This window comes from Gymnoscopelus microlampas (assembly GCF_963454915.1).
Source record: "Gymnoscopelus microlampas genome assembly, chromosome: 3".
Lineage (NCBI taxonomy): Eukaryota > Metazoa > Chordata > Actinopteri > Myctophiformes > Myctophidae > Gymnoscopelus > Gymnoscopelus microlampas.
Window position 1 is genome coordinate 41035851 of NC_139940.1, and position 25508 is coordinate 41061358.

Genomic DNA, 25508 nt, shown 5'->3' on the forward strand with positions numbered 1-25508 from the left:
TGCAAGTGTGGAATCTGGGCCAAGAGGTCACAGCAGCAGCCAGTCAGTGATATACTGTACATTCCGATTCCTATTAAGAATCTTACAGTCTTATTAATGAATCTTACAGTAATATTCCACAACAATGTAAAAAAAACACAACAAGTACAAACATCCCGCTAGGCATAGGTCAGTAAACATAAGTGAATGATTACACAGATCATAGATCCAACATAATTCTACTCTATTGCATTGTATTGTATTCTAAAACCTGACATTCTCTCTAACCCCTAGTGTGTGCAGCTTGCAGTCATTTCTGCATGGTTGTGACCTGACCAGTAGTTGCTGGTGCCTGTGTAAAGGGACTGTTGTCAGTTCCTGCCGTGGACACAGGCCACATGCAGCAGAAGAGGTCTGCGGCGATGTTGACTTGCGGCCAACGGCAGAGGCAGTCTGCCAATGAGTCTAGTCTGGAGTCACAGTGATTCAGCAGAAGACCCTATCTGGCTGTCTGCCCTGTGATACAGCAAGAACTGACAGAGTACAACCATGCAGGCTAGTGATATGTTGTAAGTGACAGATAATGGATAACAATATTCTGTTTCTGTGCCTTTCCTTCTCTCTCTCTCTCTCTCTCTCTCTCTCCCCCCCTATCTCTCTCTCCATCTCCCTCTCTCTGTCTATATCTCTCCCTCTCTACAATTACAATTGTCAATTTGGCCATCTAGCAGATGCTCTTATCCAGAGATAATTAAGTGCAAGGTCAGTGTAACCAACAACAGGTCACAGACAGGAGAAGTGCTAAGATATCATCTTTATGACTCTTTCACAGACAGGCAAGGTTGAGCAACCCTGTTTCTTTAACACAAAGCAGTAAGTCTACTGTAGCTGCTAGGGCTATACATTACGTGCTTCTGCACTCACACGAAGGATAATCTCCTTAAACATTTGTGCACATGGAGGAGGAATCCCTTATGGCGTCTCCAAGCCAAGGCAAAATACCATAAGCTTGATTGCACAAACATAAGGAGCAATGATGATTTATTGATGTGGATAACCAACACATGGCAAACTGATTGTAAAGTAATAAGTGAGGGAATTACCCTAATCTGTATGGACTGGCCTGGAGTGACTGAGGACTGGGGGTTGACCCCGCCCCCTCACCCTATAATGTCAGGATATTTCTGACTCCCAGTTGCCCAATATTGCATAAACTGTGAAGGCTCAGATTTGACCTGGTTTTCATACCCTTTAAACAAATATCCTCCTCCACTCTGACACAGTCACAGTGTGCTAAAGATGTGCCATAAAAAGTTCAGTGTAAGAACTAACTTGCAGACGTGTGTCATAAAAGCAGTTGTATAATCTCCTTTTTTATTATTATCATTTCTAAACGAGGCCTATCTATTTGTGTTGGCTCGTAAACTAACTATATCCCTCTGGGGCAAGCTCATTATTACACAATGAATGTAAAATAACTCATTGAGGCTAAAGTGATGAACTTCACGCAATAAAAGCAATTTCACTAATGACACAATTCAATAGGGTCAGATGACGGTCGTCTATCACGACCATCATGGATGAACTTCAACCTGGTGTTTGCACTTCCTCCATTTATGGACCATACATCCACATAAACGCTCAGATTTTAAATATAAAGTGCTTACCCCATGGCCACAAATCTTACAATTCAGTTCGGGCCCTCAGAAGTACCCGTATCTTCCGTATTGTTCAATAAAAAGCATTTTAATCCGATTGGTGGCCATTTTCTCAAAGAGGTATAATGTATTAGATGCAATACATATTCTAACCAATAGGATCGCGTAGTTGAAAGCATTTGGAGGAAATACGAAGAAAATGGTCAACAATCGGATTAAAATGCTTTTTATTGAACAATATACGGAAGATACAGGTGCTTCCGAAGACCCGTACATAATTGTAACATCTGTGGCCAGGGGGGTAAGCACTTTATATTTGAAATCTGAACGTTTATGTAGATGTACGGACCGTAAATGGAGCACGTGCAAACACCAGGTTGAAGTTCATCCATGACTGTCATTATATATGACAGTGACGTTTCAGGGCTAATGTCACAATAACGAAAGCGTCCACTATCTTTCATCACGCGCGTCTCGTGTTCCGGGTCAGGAGCGAACTCTGTGGTCAGGAGACATCGGACCAGTGCGCTCCTCTTGTACAATCGCTCTCCAGTCTCTCAGGACAGAGACAGAGTGCGTTCGATCTGTTGTCTGGTAGCAGCCGCGGGCGGTCACTGTACACTCTGCCAACAAAACAGGCTCAACGAACAAGCGAGCGAGCGGCGCATCATCCACTTGTTGAGTTCATAAACAGTCGCTCTATTTACAAGAGGGGACGCAACGCAACAAACATGGCACAGCACGGCACAGTCAGACGGGAATCCGTGGAGACGGAGATGCATAAGTCCGAGGACCAGAGCAAGACCTTCGTCTACACCAAGAAGAGGGGCTATGACGTGACCCGCAACCCCCACCTGAACAAGGTAAACAAAACGAGACATCTTTCTAAACGCGACAACTTCTGAGGGTTATTATCACACTGGTAGTCAGCAGGGTCCAGCAGCTTTAGAGTTGGCTATATTTAGATTTAAAGGGACCTAAACGTGCTTTAAGCCAACCAGAGAGAGTATTTTCTTGAAGTTGTTCCATGTGCTCTACTGTACAGTATGTACTGTACAACTGTAGCTTCACTGGGGAGCAAGGCAAGCAGCACGCCCCCATTCATTCCAAACAACCACACAGTGATTCAGCTTATTTTGACAGATCGCAAACAGAAACAAGCTTAAAGTATTAGTTAACAAACATTGCGTAAAATGGGTATTTCCTGCTTGCATTAAAACGCTTAGCCTGCTTTAATTTCCCCTTTTCCGGGTGTCCAAGGAATTATAAGGCTTGTTATTCACACTTTCTTTCACAATCAAAAACGTTGAGACAGTTTCCTTCCTTCCTCATGCCGGTTTTCCTGAGTCAGCAGAGAGTAAAGCAGAGTGTAACTTCTTAATGTAGTGCATGGGTTCTCAAAGTGGGGTCCGGGGACCCCCAGGGGTGGGGGGTGGGGGGGGGGGGGGTACCTGGGAGTTTTTCTACATACATCTTTTCTGGTGGTCCCTGACAAAATCTTCTCAGATGGGGGTCCGTGGAGAAATACATATCAATGTGGGGGTGCTTGAGATGAAAAAGTTTGAGAACCACTGATGTAGCATAAAGGAAAGGCTGGTTTGCTCAGTCGTTGCTATTTCAACGCCATACTATTTCAGTGGCATGCACAGCAAATTTTTAGACGTTAGATATTTTTCCCCCTCCCTTTCAGCTGAGCAAACCTGTCACTGGCAAACACGTGTGAGGCTGATGCTGTCTGTCTATTTGCCTTTCCAGTGTATTCTCCTTGTTTTAGTAAATGGAATGGGGCCCTACAGGTCTCTCTGGTTCAGGTCTAGGCTGCTGCTGTGACATGATCACTGTCCATGGTGCTGACTGGCCAATAAACGACAGCTGCACAGGTCAGCCATGTATGTGTCAAGTTTGCCTTTGTGTAACAGAGTTATAATAATATATCGGTGTACAAAAGTCCTTTCAGATGATGATAGGACATAGTTTTCTCTGACTCTGGAACATGTCACAACTGGGTCAAATGACTCTTTCATGATTGCCTTTAGGGTTTAAAAATTGAAAGAAAGATGGCAGGAGGTGATATAATTTGATAATCTGCCTTATCGTGTACTGTATAGCTTGTCATATTCACTACCTACGGGGCTGTTACCGATTCCTACCTCAGGCCGAATAGAGGATGTACTACATTGACTGCCGGAATTATTTTCACTGCCTATTGTTATTCATGCCAGAGATTTTTCAATGGGAAAAAAAAAGTACTCAGGAGCCGAGATACAAAATTTTAAAGTTTTAAGTTAACAAGGAAGTGGATGAGAGTAAAGATCTTCGAAAATTCATATCTCCTTGGTCTTTGGGTCAAAAAAAAAAAAAAAAGAAAGAAATTTGAATTTTTTTTGAAAAATTATTTTTTTGCTAATATCGAATTAATTCTATCTTGGCAGGCAAGTGATGATAAGCTAATATCGAATTAATTCGATCTAGGCAGTCAATGTGTTAAAGTATTTAACACCACCAAAACAACATTTATCGACTAATTTTATTTCCCCTGTACCAGCACATTGTCTGTTTTAACTCAGCTAACTTCTGTGACAGGCTGAATTTTGTGATTACATCAAAACTTGGCCTATTTGTGTTACATCCTGAATTTAAACTTTCCTGACTTAATTATCTGACATAATAACTTCCTGGTGGGGAACATGTATACACTGTACTCTCGCAGTAGCCAGATGATTTGATAGATAGAGAATTCTCTACAAAGAATGGCTGTGTGCAGGCTACTAACAAAGGGGAGGCAAGCCGCCAACAACACACCTTTTATTTGCAAGGCAAATCTTAGAAGCACATTACCTTTTTGTTCACGGGTAGATCTATATCGACACTTGACAGTAATGTTAATATATTAACAAATGATCACCCCATCCGTCCGTCCGTCCGTCCATCCATCCAGCCGGCCAGCCAGCCAGCCATACATGGGGACAAAGATATTGTCATTGGCTGATTTGATGGTTTAGCACAGAGGTTTTCAACTGGTGGTCTGTGGACCACTGGTGGTCCATGAAGGTATTTCATGTGGTCCCTGGTCATCCATTCAGTAATGTATAAAGTGAAGATTTTGTTTCTGTTCGTCATTTTATTTGGTTTTATTTTGGAGAAACTTAATAATTTCGTATTTGTGTGATATGAGTACAGTGGAATTACAACTATTATCAGTGGTCAGTGGAGGAGGCTTGTGTTTAAATTCCTTGTGGAGTTCTGGACGAGTTTTCAGACAGTAAAAACTAAACGAAATGTAACTTTTGTAACGATGTAGGCTATCTCTGTGAGAGTGGTATTGCCACACTGGCATACCTGAATAATATTAGTATTTTTTATAACAGTAATATGTACAGGGCAAGGTTGGAGCCAAGAATTGACATGAGACTCTGTCCCTGACCTCCACTATAGCGAAGAAAAGACAGACATGGACCTCCTGTAATCATTCCATGTGGACCACTACTTGAGAAGCAGTGCACTAAATGACCTGTTGACCTAAGATGACGAGTCAATGAAGTCAGTTACTGGGAAGTCTGAGGTCAAGAAACTCCACAGAACAGGGAGTTAGAATCTCAAGAAGAGAAAGTGTCATCATTATTTTGAAATGTGTTTGCTCACTCATAAATGTTACAAATCAGTATAGTATCAGTTAACATGAGTTTAATATGAAAGGTTGGATAAAGTAAGAGGAGTAGATCAGTGGTTAGTTCTCAACCTTTTTTGAGCTCTGGACCACTAGCATTTTTCAAGCAATCTTCAAGGGCCACCCCAACCCACCTTTAACTAATCCCCACTCAACGCAACAGTGGTCCCCAGTTTGATTCTTAGTCAGGGTGGTGGTCCCTGGTTCACAATCAGTTGAAAACCCCTGGTTTAGCATGTCATGCATTCTATTTAATTACATTTTATTAAAGTGTCAAATCACAACAGGTTGTCTCAAGACACTTTACGTGTAGAGCAGAGACCCGACAGTCCCACCCTGAGCAAGCAATTTTGCGACAGTGGCAACGAAAAACTCCCCCTTAACTGTAAGAAATGTCAGGCAGACCCAGACTCTAGGGTGGGCGGCCATCTGCCTTGATCGTATCGGGGAGGAAAGAAAGAGAGACAGAGGGAGAGAGAGGGAGGTACCGTTTACCACAGTAAATGTGTCTGCTAATCAGCTAACCCGCTTCAGCTGATAAGTCAGTTGGTACTGTAGTTCAAACATCCTGGAGTTCAGGACCCTACTGTTTCCACAGAGCCCTACATGTTCATAAGGTTAATGACTTCATCCAGGGGAGCACACCAGCTGTGCATGCACAGTTACACACACACACACACACACACACACACACACACACACACACACACACACACACACACACACACACACACACACACACACACACACACACACACACACAGTGTGGATGTTGTAATTCAATCAGAGGCCGGTGATATGATACCACATTTTTGTTGTAGAGTTGCTGGACTGCTTTCGATCCTTCTCTACATTCTCATGTTTGCTGCTATTGTGTTTTTTGTAGGTCAGGCCTTTTATCCTGCAGAACTTGTTTTTTGTAGTTTAGAAAAGAGAATATGAGAGAGGATAGATAGAGATATGATAGCTTTGTAGATGCTGGATTCAAATCCAGTCAGTCATATGGACCAATTTGCATGAACTCATTTAATTGTTTCTAATCCTGTTTTGAGACAGTTCCCTTTTGACTCCCCTCCTCCTCTGGCTGAGAGGTTGACTGTGTGTGATAGGGGTCAATTTGTAGGCTCTACTATGCCTTTTGGCTCTTAAACCTGGCCCTGTAAATTGTTTGTTTATATCTCAATTTACACCCCGGGGTCCTGAATGGTGCCTCTGTACAAGAGGGCCATTCAATGCATTTCTTAGATTACTTGACCCAAATTCATGTTGAAGCATGATTGGTCTACCACTTACTACACTACACATTGTTTTGTCTACCCTGGTAAAATCCAATTAGTAACTGGACCTTCAACCAGGCAATCAAATCTGGGACCCTCAGTACATGTTTGAATTTGACATTGTGCAATGGTTGGGAAATGTTATCATGCTGTCGTCTCACCCTCTCTTTCTTTTCTCTCGCTCGCTACTCTCCCTTCTTTTTTCATGCGTTTTGTTTGTGAGCAGTGTGAATAGTGAATGTTATGAGAGCCACAGTTCTTTTATGTTTTATGATGAGGTTTTTCTCTCTACTTTTCATGTTACTTCCTAATGAGCCACAGGCAAAGAACGTGTGTTATTGCTTTGTTTTGGAGACTGAAGCTTAATGAGACTAATTAAGTGTGCGCAGAAACCATGTTAAGAAACCTTTAGCAGCAAGCATCTGCTTTTAAAAACTGAGGGTCCTGGCCTACATTTATCTGTAGAAACAAAACTGAGAAAGCTTGTAATTAGTTTACATTTCCACTTTCCAGTTATTTGGTTAAAATAAAACGTTTTTCCTTTGTCCTTAAAAAAAAGATTCAATTTTCTTTCAATTTATTTTCAACTCAACAAATTCAGAAGATTTTATTTATTTTATTTGTGCACATATGCCAAAGTTGATCCAGAGGCCACAATTGTCTGTTATTCTAAAATGACCTTACTTTGCAGTATATGTTGAGGAGAAGAGTGGCAAACCACAAATATTTGCAAATAGAGCACTGCAGTGAGGCACCCCACATCACTGAGGTCATCTTGGCTCTGGAATTGGTTGTGAATGATCAACCTGATACCCTCATCAGTCGGGGCTGAAATGGACCTTCAGACAGAGGCCGCCCTCAAATGAACAGGTTAGAGCAATAGAAGGCGAAAAAAGGCTTCTTATGCAGCAAGGTGAACTATCCACTGTCAACCTCGCACATGAACCAAGGCGAGGAAATTAGAGGAGAAGGTAGGAAATGACTCCGAAAGCATGTTCTGCTGCCAGGCACAGGCAGGCTTCTGTGGTTCCACCAGGGGCACATTGTTGCCCTCCTTCTGAGTTCAGCGTGCCCCGTGTGTTTACATCCCTCACCTGGCCCACTTCAGCCCCAAACAGGGGCCAGTCACAGCACAACCTGCTAATTGATGCTGAGGGACACGGTGCTGAAAGCAGCCTGTCCTCACATTGACAGGAGTCAATTTCGTTTTTTAATCTCCTTACAGGCAATGCGCACGCGCGCACACACATACGCACACGCACACATTCAAGTGCAACATATGCATGTGCATACGTATACATACACTCACTAGCAATCTTACATCTTCGCTCAACACTCCCTCCTTTTTTTTTTAACAGATGTGGAACAGGATATTATAGGTGTGTTTGGACTGTGTGTGTGTGTGTGTGCACCATGTAATAAAGAGATGAAGTGGGGGGGTTGATGTGGAGAAAGGGGTCTCTGTGGAGAGGAAGAGAGAGCTGGCCACGCTTCACAAGACGGCCTCTGTCTCTCCGCTTGATCACGCATTAATGAGCCGTCTGTGTGAATCCCGGCCCTCACTACGTCTCTCTGACGCTGGTTCCAGCTGGAGAAAAACAACCACAACCACCTTCCCTTAAAACTCTTAGCGCCCTATCAGCAGTGCTGTTTTCTCCATGAACACAGAGTTGAGCCCTCGGTATGTAGGTGACCAACAGATGCCCATTCACCGGGCTTATGTGCTGCTGTTTGTGTGTGTGGGGACAAGTGCAGTCAGTTTGAAGTGTTAAGGAGAAGGAGAATGGGAACCGCGGCCACTCTGCCCTCCTGTGGATTCTGTGATCTTGTTCCATACGCGGCTCTTATCAGGCAGGTGCAGGTTGCTTGTTTGCACTGCAATTTAGATGTCATCAACATCCTTTTGCAAGAGACCAACAGAGCGACGAACAGTACTGCAGATCCACAATGTTTTGTTTGTCAGGCTCAATAATTGCAGTCTAGGCCTCCAAGTGTGGACTGGTTCAATCAGTCATCTCCATGCTCTTAGCAGTGAAGCCCTAGACAATTTTAGATTGATACCCCGGATTAAATGGTAACGTTTATTGTGGTTTTTTTAAATAACTAGCTTTATGCAACATTTGAGACTAACAGAATGCTGCTTGACAATCCAGGCTCAGACAGGGTTGCAATTGGATGCTCCATTTGCAACCACAGGCTCCACACATGACATTGCAAGATGGGCCGTCAGATGAAAGAGCTCCATTAAGAATCTTTGTTCTTGGCAGGAGTTGAACAACGCTGTATCTGATTGGCTGACGAAGACGTGTTGGTATGCCAACTGCCCAAGCCCTTTAATGGAGTCGGGCTTATGATAACCCTCTATAACAACTGGAAGTCATCAGGTTTGGCTGCTTCACCACCAGTAGTTTAAATCTTTTCCTTTTTTTTCACCAAGCTTGCATTTTCCTCAAGCTGAGGCTTAAATAGAGATACATTTAGCAATAAACAAACAAATGGTAACACAAACATCTACAGTAGCTTCCGATTCAGTAATGGAAAGATGTCTGGATGAACTTCTCTGCGGCTCTCTGAATCCTAGTTGGTTTTGTTTTGTTTTGATGGTTATTGGACACGAGTGTATAGATCACTCCTTTATGTGTAGCACGTATTTTGGACAAGATACACTTCATAATTGGAAAAAGGTGCCAGTGGACTAAAATAGTCTGAGGATCTTGCCCTGACTTCTGCCCTCGTGGAATGGGCTGATCTCTTAATGTTAAAGTGTGATGAAACTTTTATTTCCACTGAGTCACAGTGTCAGCTAGACATGGGGATAAAGTTCCTTCTCTGCAAAGGTTTTGTTCTGCCAGTTCTGTGTGTTGGCAAGGTTTTTTGGCAATGCTTTGTTTGTGTATGGATGTTACAAGCTCAGGCTTCCAGGCAGAGTTAAATGGTGATTAATTACCTGCATGTAATGGTTTACAATGAAATAATGGCCATGCCAAATTCTATCACACTACAGCAGTTTCGCCCCACAGTCTGTCTGAGTAGTTAAGGGCTCATGGAACAAAGGCTAGAGCCCGCCCAATGCCAACATTTTTGGGTCCGATGCCAATCCCGATTCTGGAGGGTCCTAGAGTCTAGGACTCACAAAATATTGGACTATTGCGGTGATTACCGATATTTGGACAAAAGTACTAAATCAATTCTAATCAGTTTATTGATTTGATTAAAGTTTTTAAAAATTCTAAAATAGCTGATCTTAGCGTTGCAAATAGTTTGGGGAAAACTGTTTTGAAAACCGCAACACACCAGCTGCATAATTGCAGCTATACATACAAAAAGTCAAATAATTACCAATATATTGGCCAAACCGGTATAGTGGTCTGGCTCTAACAAAGACAGATGTGTTATAGTTTGTTCAGAGGTGAATGACAGTGGTTAAATGAAGTTCAACTAGATGATTGTCCACAGCAAGATTACAGCCCTCTGTTTAATGGAGCAGCGACAAACCTTGTTCTGTTCAGACTTTCTGTGGGTCAGGTGTACTTGTCAATCCTTCTCACTAGGTGGGCCGTGGCTCTCTACCTATGTGCATGTGTGTGTGTGTGTGTGTGTGTGTGTGTGTGTGTGTGTGTGTGTGATGGCCTTGTGGCCCCAGGTGTGGCCGTGGGCCTCCAGGTGTGGCGACACGTCTGCATGCATCACTGGTGGCCAGACATTCCACTGACGGATCAGAGCATCTAGACAGAGAAAGTGCACCCTCGCTGCTCTCCAATAACTCACCCCCAGTAACACCTGCCAACACACACACACACACACACACACACACACACACACACACACACACACACACACACACACCAGTTCTGATCCTGTGTTTATTCAGTGGCAGACCTGTCCAAACTGGCCAAAGTCCTCAGGTTTTTGTGCGCTTTTTGGAAGACGGGCTTTATTCAAGTCAGGACAATGGGGAAGCCATTAGACTGAGGCAGGCTGAGAGAGAGATAGAGAAAAAGAGAGAGAGAGAGAGAGAGAGAGAGAGACCTCATCGCCTTCCTATCAAGCACGTCTCAAACACCTCACCTTGCTCAGCCCCTCCTCCATTTTGTCTTTCTCGCCACTTCTTTCATTCATCAATGCAGCTTTTGTGTGTTATATTTGAAGGGGGGAGGGGCTGTCTCAATCTTTTGGCAGAAATGTCCCCATGGTGATTCAACAAGGGATGACAGGGATGATGTGGTTTGTTTTCACAACGAAAATGGCAATATTTCATTTTCATTTCATTTCATTTCAGTCTGCATTATTCTGCATAATGATAGAGTTAAGTAAACAGGACTATGCAAGCCTAGATAAGCATGACCCGCATACATGCCAGTGTACGCTGGAGAGCTTTTAATTTGAAACGACAGATACAGGAAGCTCTGACACTCGGCCAGTGTAGTGTGGGTGGTGGCCAATCAGATTGCTGGATGTAACAGGGCAGCAACCACGTAGCAGCTGTTTCCTCTATGGAAACTCCCGAAAATTGTTAACAAACTTTTAAACTAGCCGTTGTAGATTGAGCAACTGCATGGCCTATTTGTCACAATTGTTTTTATCAGAAACTGTTTTTGTTGGATTGTATAGGTTAAATAGAGATTCTGCGATTGTTCAATGTTAGGCCAACCGGTAATAGACTACAGTTGCTCTACGATTGGTTGGTTTGTTGTTAGGCCTACAGTATGCTGACCAATGCTGTAACTTAATCATTCAGTCAGTCTCTGCATCTCTGGTGCATGGTACATGTGTAGGGAATAGTTAACTCAGTCAAGCATGCGTGTTTCAACAATGGAGTCAGTCAGTCTTTGTTTTGTTTTGTTTTATTTATTCGCACAATAAAAACAGCACAACGGTAACATTATTAAAAGACTCAGAAATAAGTGCAGGTGATATATAAGGTTCTCACCTAAAATAATGAACAAGTAACAAGTTAAACATAGTAATCAAACATAAGACATGACAAACAACAAGTATCTTTTGTGCTGTTGAATGTGTGGGTGTTTGTGTGTGTCTGTCAGTCAGTCAGTCAGTCAGTCAGTCAGTCAGTCAGTCAAGGAAAATATCAGTAAGCAACATGCACTTGTACTGACAGACGGCCAATAGGTCTGGCTAAAAGGTTTTGTTGTTGGGGTATTTTGCTACAGTACATTTGCTGTATGCATAGAATGTGTCCTCTGCATGCATTACCCATCCTAACTATTAGGAGCAGTGGCTGCCATTAATATGGAGCAGTTAGGGGTTAAGTGTCTCAGGGATGCTTCGACACATAGACTGGGTGACCTTTCGATTCAAGACAGCCTCTAACCACTCAGCTATGCACCCCAGGCCAGAGGGCTTACAATATTGTTTCATATATTGACATCCATTTGTAGACACATCCTGACAAACGGGTTCACTGGATCCGTTGCCTTTTCGTGTTTGTCACAGTTCACACATAACTTTGCTCCAATGACCACCATAACTCAGTCCAGTCAATAGACAAGCTTCTCTTTCTAGGGAACTGTGGTAGAAGAACAAATCAACTTCTAGTGTCAGACATCAGGACATCATCTTAGCACCAGCATCATCACCACGTAACGTAAAATAAAGCATCTGCGGACTGAACTGCCGTGACCTATAGGGATTCTTTCTGTTATTTATGCCTGAGCGTGAGCTACAGCTTTATTGGTGAGTATCTCATTGTAACAGAGAAGGTGTTCGCTCTGCCAAGAAATCCTCCTTTCTTTGCCCCCTTTTCTCTCTTGTGAAAGATTCATTCAGAGACCTGGCTGCTTTCTAGGTGGCCTTCTGGACAGCAGAGATTACTGTCATCATAAAAGCCAACAGGGACAACAGAGATACACATTTCACTGGTCCTCTTTTCAGTGGCTTAACATGTTCAAGTCATATAGTAGCCATTGATGCCTCTGTGGTCGATCCCAAACTGAAGAAGTCACAGAGGTCAGTGGGTAGGTTCCGTTTTCTTCTTCTACAATGCCATTGTAGCCGTGTCAATTGCAATATATCACCACACAAACCTGCACTTTCTTGCCCCATGAGATTTTCAGAGACTGCACAAAGGCACTCCTGATCTCATGACATAAGCGATGCCCCCAGTTCTGACTGGACGCGATGATGATGGCCTTGTTTTTAGTCATAGTCTAAAGATAATGTTAAAGGGATTGTTCACCCCCAAAATGACTTTTTTTCTATCGATTGATCACCCCATGGAGACTTTAATTCATGGATATTTTTTAGTTTTTGTTGCATTCCTAAGCCAATAGTTTGATTATTGGCTTAGGAATGCGACAAAAAACTAAAAATATCCATGAATTCAAGTCTCCATGGGGTGACTAATCAATAGAATTGTCTTTTTTGGGGGGTGAACTATCCTTTAATTTGGTCCCCACTCCTTTGGGGGTTTTTTTTTCACTGTATATTTTGCAGAGACTGTACGTGAAATGTGTGTTCTGCATTTACCCGTCCAAACGATTAGGAGCTGTGAGCACTATTAGTTCAGCACTTGGGGAGCAGTTTATGGGTCAAGTGTCTGTCTGTCTGTCTGTCTGTCTGTCTGTCTGTCTGTCTGTCTCTGTCCATCTATCCACCCCTTTGGGCCAAAACAAAATGAACCAGGGCATGATAACAGGGCTTTTAGACTCCTTGTCTTGTTTCTTTTTTTGCCCTCTGGGCACTGAGTACAGTGCATTAGACAGTTATTTTGAGACAGTCACAAATTGGATTAGCTTTAGCTGTGAGATGGCAAAGAGATTCATTTGAGATTTCCTTTAGTATTTACAGTGAATTCCCATAGTAGAGGCGTTTAAACTAGAGGAATCTATAGGGAAATATCTCATTTAGGCAGGGAGGAAATGTATTTACTTTGCTTTCTTTTTTCCCTCTCTCTCCTAATATTATATAGAATATACTGTATATCCAGAAGCAGACATGTCTGCTAGTGGACTCTCCACCGTTATGAATTTGGTCACTACTCTCAAGTGGTCAGAGCCTCTATCTTACGAAGGAGGGATTTTACAAGTCAGCATGTCCATGTTTTACCAAAGAAAAAGCCATGGGAAACCTCTGATTGGCTTGATCTGTATTTGGTCTGTGGTTGGTCTATGGTTGGTCTAAGGAGGCCTGTGGTTGGTCACTTCATATGTCTGTTTGTAGGTATTCCACTGTGCTCTGTCTGTCTGTCTGTGTTCATAGTTGTCTATAAACATTTTGTAAAGAAACTTTGCTTTTAGAAAGATCTGCTCACTTAATGTAATTGCTTGCCAGGCCACAGAACTGGCCCCCCAGCCTATGTCCTACATTATCTGATTCAATTCAATTTGATTAAATTTGATGGAACAATATTGAAAGGTCTCTATAACTGCTGAAACTATGACCAATACAAAAAATGTCCATGAGTGTCCAGCAATTGGGAAGTATTATGATACTTGACCGTATACGTAGCATAAGTATTATAAAATGCTTTATAATGTGTTATTGTTATAAATCATTATGAATATTTATGAGTGTTTATGACTATAAGTATACAGTGCTATAATTAGATTATAATGCATTATAAGTATGTTTATAATGCGGTACAGACATGGGCTTCATTGACAGTGTGTGAGTGACTACCACCTGTAGGACAGCTGCGCAGACAGATTTTAATTTTGGGTGGCATTGCTGTGTGTGTGTGTGTGTGTGTGTGTGTGTGTGTGTGTGTGTGTGTGTGTGCATAAACGCTGCTGTGGCCATCAAACAGACAGAAACTCTGCCGCTAAAGGGTATCGAAGAGCCCCCTGGCCTAAAGTAATGTGAACGGAACCCAAAGCTTCACAGAGTTGCTGATTTGTTTAGAGGCCTGGACGTTTGCCCGGCAATGCTCTGGCTCCTGAGGGACCTGGAACATAGAGCATGAAAAGGCTGTCTCAAGGGGTCCGACTGTGCTTGAAAAAAAATCCTACATCTCCGCTACCTCCGCCCGTCCTCAGCCTTCCTCCGTACCCCCCCTTAAATCAACAGCGGCTCGGTTTTCAAGGTTGTTTAGCCAACAAGCGTGTCTATACATTCACAAGTTGACACCTTTTGATTTAAAGTGCTCTATGCAAGCATATTTGCTCAGGAAGAGGAATTCAAGATGCTCCTTTTGGGTCAGAGAGAGTTATACAGTTCAACAGGGCTGCAGCTGATATGCGGGGTGGATGTGGTGGAGGGGGGGGTGGGATGGATGAGATGACTCACTGGATTGAGAGGTAAATAACAGACCTAGCTTGTTGTTTTGTCTCTAATGGTGAACTTGGACCAGTGATGCAGCTGTTGTGTATGCCATCTGGAAAAGTATCTACGGCGATGTTTATATTGCTCAGGCCACCGCCAACAAGTCCTTGTGCCCCCCCCCCCCCCCCCCGTCTCTCTGCTCTGCAGACTTTAACCAACGCTGGTCACTTTCGTGCAGGTAGCATTTTGTCCAGTGGTGGAAAGTAATTAAGTCAATTTACTAGAGGTACACGTTTGAGGTAAACGCTTGAGACAAATGACCAAAATGACAAATTACTTTGTATATTTTGATTATTATTTATTACAAAACATACATACATTAACCACTTCAGCCCTTTCGGACATTTTTCGACCACTTCAGCCCTTTCGGCCATTTGAAAATAGCCGATCTACAAGCTCACAATGCGTCGCGATGTGGCGCAATGTGAGCTTGAAGATCTGCTATTTTCAAAAGATTTGTATTCATTTTATACATTTGAAAACTTGTGAAATGGGAAATTCTTCATAATTAGTACTTTTATTTTCAGCCATTTGAAAACACTTTGATACCAAAAATACTTTTTTACTTTTACTCAAGTAAATTTGGAATTCCAGACTTTTTCTACATTGCAGTATTGATACTTTTACTTAAGTAAAAAAATTGAGTACTTTTTCCACCACTGACGCTGTCCAGTCCAGTTAACCAGAAAGCAGTAGGTAATAATCATTCATCAGATACAAGTCATATTAAGACAATAACACCAAGAATGACAGTGTTGCCTTGCTGATGAAAAGTGATAAATGTCCTATTTTCTGTGCCTTGTTTGAGTTTTTCACTTGAATCACGTTAGAATGTTGGAATGCTGGAGCCCTAATGCACTGTCTATTACCCTTGCATTCCAGTCTTTTCTTTCAGAAATTTAGCAAAACTGGATAATATCCTTCCAGCACACTGGTCTGTATCACTACTCCAATTATTGTTTGACAAAGTAGGAATGCATCCAGGCCGTGTGACCGTGATCTCTCCTAAATGATCATACTCTATTATACATGTTTACATACTGATAAAGAAAACGGCACCTATCAGCCTGATTAATGGACCCGTCCCTCTGAGCAGAGTTTACTGCTATGCGACTCTCATCCCCCTAATGACCAAATTTGTTGTGGTATGAGAGTGCACATCGAGGCCCTGCCACGGCACATTTGTTTGGAGGCATTCATTGGGAAAAGCCTAGTCAGGCTGTAAGATCCCGAGGAGAGATGGATGGGAGGGGAGCTGATGTGTGCTGTTTCCCTTCCTCCTGAGAGGAAGGGATGGATTTAAAGTGCTTTGTTTTGAGGGCAATCCTCCTGAACCTTTGCACTGCCATGTTAGCAGGAAACAGATGAGGGTGTCCACAGGATTCATGCTCAACAGGCACAAATTGTTGCTCTCCCCAGTAGAGCTGCAACAAGCCATTATTTTCTTTGTCGTACAACGGTGTCGTGCAAAAAAAAAGAGAAGAAAAATAGCCTATCTTCAAACTCACACTGTGTCATATACCTCATGCGTTGTGAGCTTGTAGATCTGCTATTTTTGCTCTTTTTGTAAATCAATGATTTGATTAAAATCTATAATTTTGTATAATGGATTAAATAGATCAGTTTGATTAACTGATGCACCCCACTCCCCAGGTTGATTCTAATAAGACACTTTTATTAAATGGAAATTTGGGAATTAGGCAATACAAATTAGCTAAAAAATACCTAATTTTTAGCATGCCCAGACCACCTCATACATATTGTGCAGAAATGTGTGCAGAAGAATACAGGCTACAGTAGTTCAATAGAACCTTTAGCTGAACTCTGTATTGAACGTTGTCTGCAGTATGTGTCAAAGTAAACTATATGCTATACATTCCCTATTGAAAAATATCTATTGAGCCAAGGAGGGCCCGAGGGTCTGTCAACAATAAGTGTAAACTCAGTACGGAAATTCACAGATAAATATCCATAAGTCTATAGACTGTGAAGCATTCTATAGTCTCTATTATGATACCTTTTACAAATGATTAACAGTAAGTCTGAATAGCCCATTTCATGCTGTATCATATCCGTTCTCTCAACATTCCCTGAAGGATGATAAATGGTGGTAAAAGAATGTAAATATTAGACATGGGCTATATATTTTACTGTTCCTGGAGTGCGCTAGGAAAGAACAGCGATTAAGCTGACACCTTAGATAAATGATTTATTTGAGAAACGTGAGAAGAGTTAGCCTACTTAGTGAGTAGACCTTTTGTGACGTGTCATGGTCTGTTTTGTGCATTAGCCTACATTGTGGTCAACTTGTGTCTTTCACATATAGAATAGAATGTTTGCATGTGTCTGTGTTTGCATGTGAATATATATATATATATATTCTTTTTAAGGTAACATGTTTATTAGTCATTAGTCAGTTAATTCTTATGTTGACCGTCCCTCATCGTCACACAGACGGAAAGAAGCACAGGGGAAAATCGGCACCCATATGGGTCCATTTGTACCCTCTCAGAGTTACATTAACACAGAGGATTTTACTGTGTGTAATTACTGTAAATAAGAAAGCGGAATATAATATATTGGATGGTTACACGCAGTGGTATTTCTATAGTTGTCTTCATGAAGGCTGTTATTGTTTAGTTTTTTTTTGTTTTTTATCTCTGCAATCAGTCTCAGATATATTGTTCTACGTGATTGAATGTTGAATAAGCTATCTTGTCTAAACAATACACGCAGTATGTTATTCGCAGCTGTTGTCAGGTCGACCGGGCTCCGTGTGCAGTCCTGTCTGTCAGTGAAAGCTGTTGGTCTCCTGGGAGGGGGAGGAGGAGGTGAGTATAGGAGGATAATATGAAGAAGACTTAGAAGAGGCGATGAGTGAGCAGTGATGGAAGAAATATTAAAATCTTTGGAACTTAAAGTAAAAGTATCAATCAATACCCTATTATAGAAATAGTCTGTTACAAGTTCGGTGTTCAAGATGTACTTGAGTAAAAGTACAATAGTGTTGGCATCACAATGTACTTAAAGCACCAAAAGTAAAAGTACTCATTGTGCAGAATTGTGCAGTGACTACAGCAGATTGAACTGAGGCATTGAACATCGATCAAAAATGTAGCTTAATTATTCATGTCAATAGTTAGAGTGGGGTGAAGAAAGGGGATATATCATAAATCAAAACGATATTATTCTCTCTTAGAGTTGCAGAGTTTCATGTCCTGAAACGTACTCTTCCAAGAGGGATTTCATTTCCCGCTTGTCCTGGGGAGATATTTGCACTTAGCTTAGCTTCAGGCAGTGCTACTTTTCAACCAGTAGGTGTCCTACCCAACACCGGGATCTACAATTTCTCAAGGGAAGAGTATGGAGACCACCTTCCAACCACTGCAGATGTGCTTTTATGTATTAAACATACAAATTCAAATAAGTTCCGGATTGCAGCTTTAATTTAACATATCAATGCCATAAGAATGTTGATTTAGCATGGCTTATTTCCCACTAAGTGTATTTCTGATGCACTTATTATGAGAGGCCTGTAGTCTAAATGTCAGTCCATACATCCATAATGAGGAAAAAAACTAAAGGCAATAATGTCTCTTTCTTGTAATGGCTTTCATGAATGACACTTGCGTTACAATGAAGTTGCTACAGGAGAGGCATTATGGATGGTTGTAATGGAATTTCCACTAGAGCCGGGACTTCCCCTGTAGGCAAGCTGCTAGGTAGTTCTGGAGTGTTTCAAGGTTTCCCCTGACTGGACAGACTGAACACACACGCACGCACGCACGCACGCACGCACGCACGCACGCACGCACGCACGCACGCACGCACGCACGCACGCACGCACGCACGCACGCACGCACGCACGCACGCACACACACACACACACACACACACACACACACACACACACACACACACACACACATGCACACACACATGCACACACACGAACACAGGTTGCACACCCCTCACGCACTAACGCATGCATTCATGCATCCAAGCACAGTGCACACACACACACACACACACACACACACACACACACACACACACACACACACACACACACACACACACACACACCCATTGAGCTGTGCAGGCCTTTCTTCCATTGCACAACTGTACACCTGCAGTCAGGAGCCATAAATAAATCCCTCACTCAGACTTGTGTGTAGAATCGGAACCGTTTAACGCACCCTGCCTGCTCTCTCGCTTGTGTTCAAGGAGAAACACTTTACAGCCTCTCAAGGTGGCATTAATGAAACGTTCCAACCACTTCACAGGGCTTGTTACCGTGGCTCGTTAGGTCAGGCACTCTCTTTAGGATGATAAATTGAAAAGGCGGTGATGTGACACGGGAGTCCTATTTAGTTGGAGGAAAAGAGCAGGCGGGGGGCGGTAGGGGTGGGGGAAGCCGGTAATTGTACACCCACGTCACTGCGTTTTCAACACAAAATCACTCAAACGTTTGTGAGGCCAGGGAGGTCAGTAGCATGATTCTTTGACATGCATGTAGAGTTATGAGTTGCGGGGGAAGGCAAGCAGTCATCAAGATGGATGGTAATTGGTGGGTTTCTATGGTACATTGCCGTAAAAGTGTTTTGTGTGTCATTGCATAACCACCAGAGTATGAAGATACATGTCATGAGTCATGACCACATTTATACACTCTTGGTCTTGGAGTTACAAATGTACAAAGTAACATGCAGTGTTAGTATAACTCTTGCGAGGACCCTCATGGGTCTATTTTTATACTAACACTCTGGATTTTACTGTGTAGAGAGGAAGGAGAGATTGCAGCAATGATCAGTCTTTCTGATCATTCTGACCTGCAGGGTATTAGTTGTTGCTTTAGACTTTGGACATTTCTTTTCCGTTTCTACACCCCAACTGTCTTCTTGAATGTTGTCATATCATCTGCAGTTTTATACATTTACATTTGCTCTGACTGAAATATTGAATATACTGTTTCCTGTATATTAGTGATGTGATTACTGTATAATATACTGTACAGCTTCCTGATTATTATACACACACATACACATGCACATAATTCAGATATACAGATTCCTGTATATTATACAAGAAACAGCCAGCAAAACATAAATAAAACTAATCGGTAATTGAGCAGGATTTCTTGCGCCTTTGGGAATGCGATGTTCATTTTCCTGGCAGAAACAAAAGTAAAGCCTAAATACCTTTTTTTTTTCTCCCCTCCGAGTAATCGCTGTCATTTCTATATTGATGGTAGTGGGTTTATTTAGCATGTAGGCCAGGCCATGAGTGATCACTGAATATTTTTGATGAATTTGACTGTCAAGTCTTAATTTGAAATTACTAGATTTCACCCCACTCATTGAGAGATTTTGGAATTGCATCTGAGACACTTGCGTTCCACCACTATAAATACTACACCAAAAGGCTTTGTGCAGTATCCCACCAGGAGGGTTGCTAACACTATGCAGTGGTGTAAAGTAACTGAGTACTGTACATTTACTCAAGTATTGTACTTACAGTAGGTACAACTTTTTGTACTTTCACTCAAGTATGTTTTTTATCCGGGCTTTTACTTTGCAGTATTGATACTTTTACTACTGTAAAAATGTGAGTACTTTTTCCACCACTGCTAGAATGTTGAATGTGTGCCAAGGCCTGAAGCCTGAACCTCTTATAGCGGTTTATGGTGACCTGATGCCGTATTAAAATGCAAGCCTTTCTAGTGCCAGTCAGTCACCTAAGCACATAATTAACCAAAAGGACTGTTTTGACACATTGTTTGCATTCTCAGAAATTAACAAGCGTATAGGATACTGAGGGGCGTACACATTTGTCAGACATACGTTGGTCTCTGGTGAACATGTGCTGGCCGCGTGTCTGCTACTCTGCTTGTTTCGGCCCGTTCCCTGAACAATCAGACGTGGTTTCCTGGCCCCGCTTACCGAGAAACCCCTGATTGAGCTGTTCTGGATCCAAAAGCCACACGGATGATGTGCCTTCTCAAGCATGTCCCCATCTTAAACATCTCCAGATACATCAGACAGACCAGGACTGCAACGCAACCAGAGCACAGTCATTCACATGAAGGCAGTGAGTCAGTTCTGCCAGATGGAAGCAGATGAGCTGCATGGGCTACTTTAATCTCTTATCACACCAATGTGAAGTGAATAAGTGATGAAATATAGGAGGTTCTATCAATACCACAGCTAAACGATCGCAAAATGTCTTCTCAGCACTTCATATTTTCTGAGCATACAATGTTTGGTCCTCAACCAAGTTTAATATAACCAGAGCAATGCACAATCTCACCATCCATCAGGCTCACAGAGGTCATTAAATACCATTTGAGCAGCAACAAATGCATTCCACCAAAGAACAATAGTGATAAATAATCGAGGTTGCAATATTAAGCAAAGATATCAGGATTATTTACCATTTTAACTATAATCATTCACCCCTAGTGTATCATTTGCAACTCAGCAGGACACTGCAATAACCTGGTGTCTGGTGGACCAGGTTATTAACTGCTGCATAGCGTCACTTTTATATGGTGCAGGCGCACCCAAATACAGTCTACAAAATCATACAATTTAAAAAAAGCATATTGTATAGCTGGGTTATTGCGCTGACAACACGTTGCATTGCGATGCATCGATCAGCGTGTTCATGTTTCACTACCACTACCCAGCATTGGCCGGGTTATTGCGTGGCTGAAATAGGCTCTATACCTCTCTCCCTCCCTCTCCTCCTCTTAACTTGAACTTTATATAGCACTGTAGATGCTGGTCTTTTTCACTTTGGAATGAATCCCTCAAGCTGGAAAAATATGCTTTTATGCATTCTAACCCACACATGACAATGGTTAAATTCTTGTATCCAATAAAAATGTTGTCATTACGCCCACAGTTATATAGGTTTGTCCTTCATGAAAGGCTCACTGATTGGTCAACTAGATAGACTGAAACATTGGATAGAATGAACTACATTATTGAGCCATTTCTTAAGGCGCTTGCGTAGTGTGTAAGACAGGGAGCTACACATACAGCGGGTGGAGAGTGCAGTGGACTGTCGGTGGACTTATGACTTTCATAGTCCAGTGAGTGTACTCGAAGGAGAGCATACCAGCCCCATTTTATAGACAACTCATGGACAGGTCACATGGACAGACAGGTACACAAAAGATTGCTGGCATTTGAGGGGTGGATATGGATATCCTAGGCGGATGTCAGCTCAGGGTCTGCTTTGGATCTGCATGGACCCTGCGTACGTCCATCTGGGTAGTTTAATGGGGCGACTATGAATTGGGCTTTTGAACTGAGAAATGCTTCTCGTAGGACCAGTGCCAAATCTATTAACTATGTTTGTTATTTCATCTGGCGGTCTGTTTGAGGTTCTGTAGATTTATTTTAGTTTTTTTTTGGTTTACATTTTTTTTAGTTTTTATTTCTGCTTTACTTTTGATAGAGACATGCAGCAAAGAGTCTCGGTTTGGATTTGAAACCAGGCCAGCTGCAGGATAGGAAGGACTTGCATTATTTAAAAGTATGCGTTAGTATGCGCTCATACTCAGTGTAGATTCTCTGGTTCAGAAAATACCAAACTTCAGTCGCAACTAGGGATGGGTGTCGTTAGGATTACGTTGATTCCAATTCCGATTCGGCTCATCGATTCCAGTTCTTATCGATTCCCTGTTTTGGTTCCATAATGGATAAAAAAAAAGAGATCAAATGTTTAGATAACTAGAATATCTAAAAAAAAAAAAAGCATTAACTGAAGTAAATATTATTAACTATTACAAAATGTGTAAATTAATTAGTACTGAGATAGAGCCAATACTGAAACTTTTTGTCATGAAAATACATGAAACATATTATCCGTGTAATCAAATGTTACATCAATCATTGACAACTTTAAGAAATGTAATGAATATTAACCTCTAATACTTTTATTCTACACAATGGGAAGCAGTAGCAGTTAAAGCTTGTTGTACGCTTTTCTTTAAAGAAAATGACTGGATCCTAAAATGATTATGATTTTATCGATACCAATTCCTTAATTTTTATGGGTATTTGGATATGGTTCCTACCGAACTGAATTTCAATACCACACTCTAATCGGGACACTCAACCCGCCACGCCACCGCCACTCCCCTCCCCTAACATTTGTGCCTGAAGGTGGTGCTAGAGGAAAAGTTGTGGGGCACTCAGATGGTTAATTTTCATACTCCAGGGGGCATGAATGCACTTAGCAGGTCTCATGGCAATCTGCCCATTAGAGATTGAGATCTCCTGTCTGCAAATTTGACATTTTGGTTTAAGGGTGACACTCAAAGGAAAGGCCATGGGGTCACCAAAATCAGTAGGGTTCATCCTCCAGGGGAGCATGAAAGTGCTGGTCTGGAGAGCATGGAGGCGCACAGCGAATTCAATGGCAAACCAGAGCGTTCTTGTTTGGGACCAAAGCGGAGAGACAGACAGACAGACAGATGGCCTGTCATTGCCATCCTTAGAGACCCACCATTAGCGGGGATACAAAACTGTCACTGTTTCTCCCTGGCTAAATTTCAGGTTATATACAGTAGCTGCACCAAAGATCTGTCTACAGTATATGGGCTAGACTGCGTACTTGAGACCACTTCCATTTGATTACTGATGCCTGTAGAATTCATATGGTGTAGGATGACTGGAATGACCAGTGGAACAATGAGTCCAGTGATGCCAACGGGCCCAGGCTTCCTCAGAACCAGGAAATGCATCCTGATGAAGCGTGAGCTTAGCCCATAGCTCAAATAGATATGGTATTAGTTTACAAGGAAGCCCACAGGCTTTGCTTCATTGAAACATATTCCATAGCATGTACAAACTGTAGGTGACCCCAGTGGTCCTGTTAGTCTCCCATAGTGTGAGAGGTATCCTATCCTATCCTGCGCTGCAGCATCCGGCTGGGTGATTGATAGCAGGCAGTGGGTGGCTGCTCTCTCACATGCACATGCACGCACGTACACAGGCACGCACGCACGTACACACACGCACGCACGCACGCACGCACGCACGCACGCACGCACGCACTCACACACAATTTCTCCCTTGGATAGTAGAAAGAGCAGAGTGGATAATAAGAGGAGGAATGGAAAAGACGGGATTTATGTGTTGGAGAGACTAATGGCTGTGGAGAGACCGGAGGAGTTCACATTTTACGGGTGAACGCTTGGAGATGAGGGTCAGTATTAGTGTTGGACTTGAACCAGTCCAGGGCTGGGCTCCGTCTAGATTGATGGCTGCTGTATGTTTTAGGGATCAAACGCATGCAGGGAGTGAGCATGAACACACACATGCATGCACACATTGACACACACACTGCCCTGAATGAATGGATTCATATTTGCCCTCTCTCTCTCTCTCTCTCTCTCTCTCTCTCTCTCTATGCCTTTCTCTCTCTCTCTCTCCTTCTCTCTACCTCTCCTCCACCCACACTTGCTCGGTGTTAACAGCACAATGTGTCTTTCCATCGGTGGTGCTGTTAACTGTGTTAACAGGGTGTGTTTCAGGACATGCAACACACACGTCACAGGGTTGTTAGAGAGCACCGCTGCCCCACGTCCCCCCGCACCCAGCCAGCTTTTGAGGGGGAGTCTGACAGGAGTTGGGATTGAGACTAGGTGCCGTGTCTCTTCCAGCCAATCAGTGCGCGTTCCCCTGACCAGTAAATCTGTCACGGTTCTTGTGATTTACCACATGCGCCAGTTCTGCTCATTGTGTAAATATGCGGTGGTCGTCGGGATTCTAGTCATCATCACCCCGAGAGCCTTTCTCTGCTTTGTGCTTTGTCCGTGGAGTTGATCTTTGTCGACTGACCCGAGTCCAAGTTGCCCTTAAAGAGTGAGTCACTCAAAGGGCTACAGTTGAACTGTGTTTTGGCCTAACGTAGCGATGCGGGTGGCAAATGTTCCTGGCTGATGTCCAGCACAATGTTCCTGAGTGTCGGGGCTACGCTGAGGTGTTATTGGCTTGGACCCATTGCCTTGGACCCATTGCCTTGCATGGACCCATTGCCTTGCTTGGGCCCATTGCCTTGGACCCACTGGTGACTGGGTCACCCAGTTCAGCTAAAATGTGTCATTGTCATGCTGCAGCTGCTCTCTGGCAGAGCGATCGATTGTGTGGCCCTTCTTAAATGCTACGTGGCAGTGTCAGAGAGTGGCCTGACGGAGCATGATGGTTGAGTGGTGTGGTGGTTTTGGCCCTCTCTGGACTGAATGATCGCTGAATACTGTCACTATACTGGCCTGTTTTGAAACGCCTCCTATAGCCAGTCTGACTTTCCGCCAGCTAGCTAAAGCTGTGGCCCTGTCAGTTGATTCTGGTGCCAGTTTGTCTTAGAGCGGCAGAACAGTCTTGCTCTTTTATTCTCTCTCTTTCTCTCTCTCTCTCTCTCTCTCTCTCTCTCTCTCTCTCTCTCTCTGCCCTTTAACTGTCTTGTTCTCCTGTCCAACCCCCCCTCTCTCTTTCTCCCCCACTCTTTCTCTGTCTCTCTTGTGTCTCTCTCTGGCCTTTACTGTCTTGTTCTCCTGTCCACCCTTCTCTTTCTGGATTCTCTCCTCTAATCCTGGCTATGAAAACTATGGGCTGACTCCCCCCCCCCCCCACACCC

The 25508-nt window shown here is 42.8% G+C and overlaps 1 protein-coding gene across 1 annotated transcript in view; it reads left to right on the forward strand.

The window, feature by feature from the left end:
* The first annotated feature begins 2102 nt into the window (after positions 1-2102).
* The window catches only part of me1 (malic enzyme 1, NADP(+)-dependent, cytosolic), a 110604-nt gene continuing 87198 nt past the window's right edge, over positions 2103-25508 (forward strand). Inside the window, exon 1 of the mRNA XM_084052863.1 lies at positions 2103-2500. Within this exon, the coding sequence (XP_083908989.1) occupies positions 2369-2500 (132 nt within the window). The 5' untranslated portion in view covers positions 2103-2368. The remainder of the gene's footprint in view (positions 2501-25508) is intronic.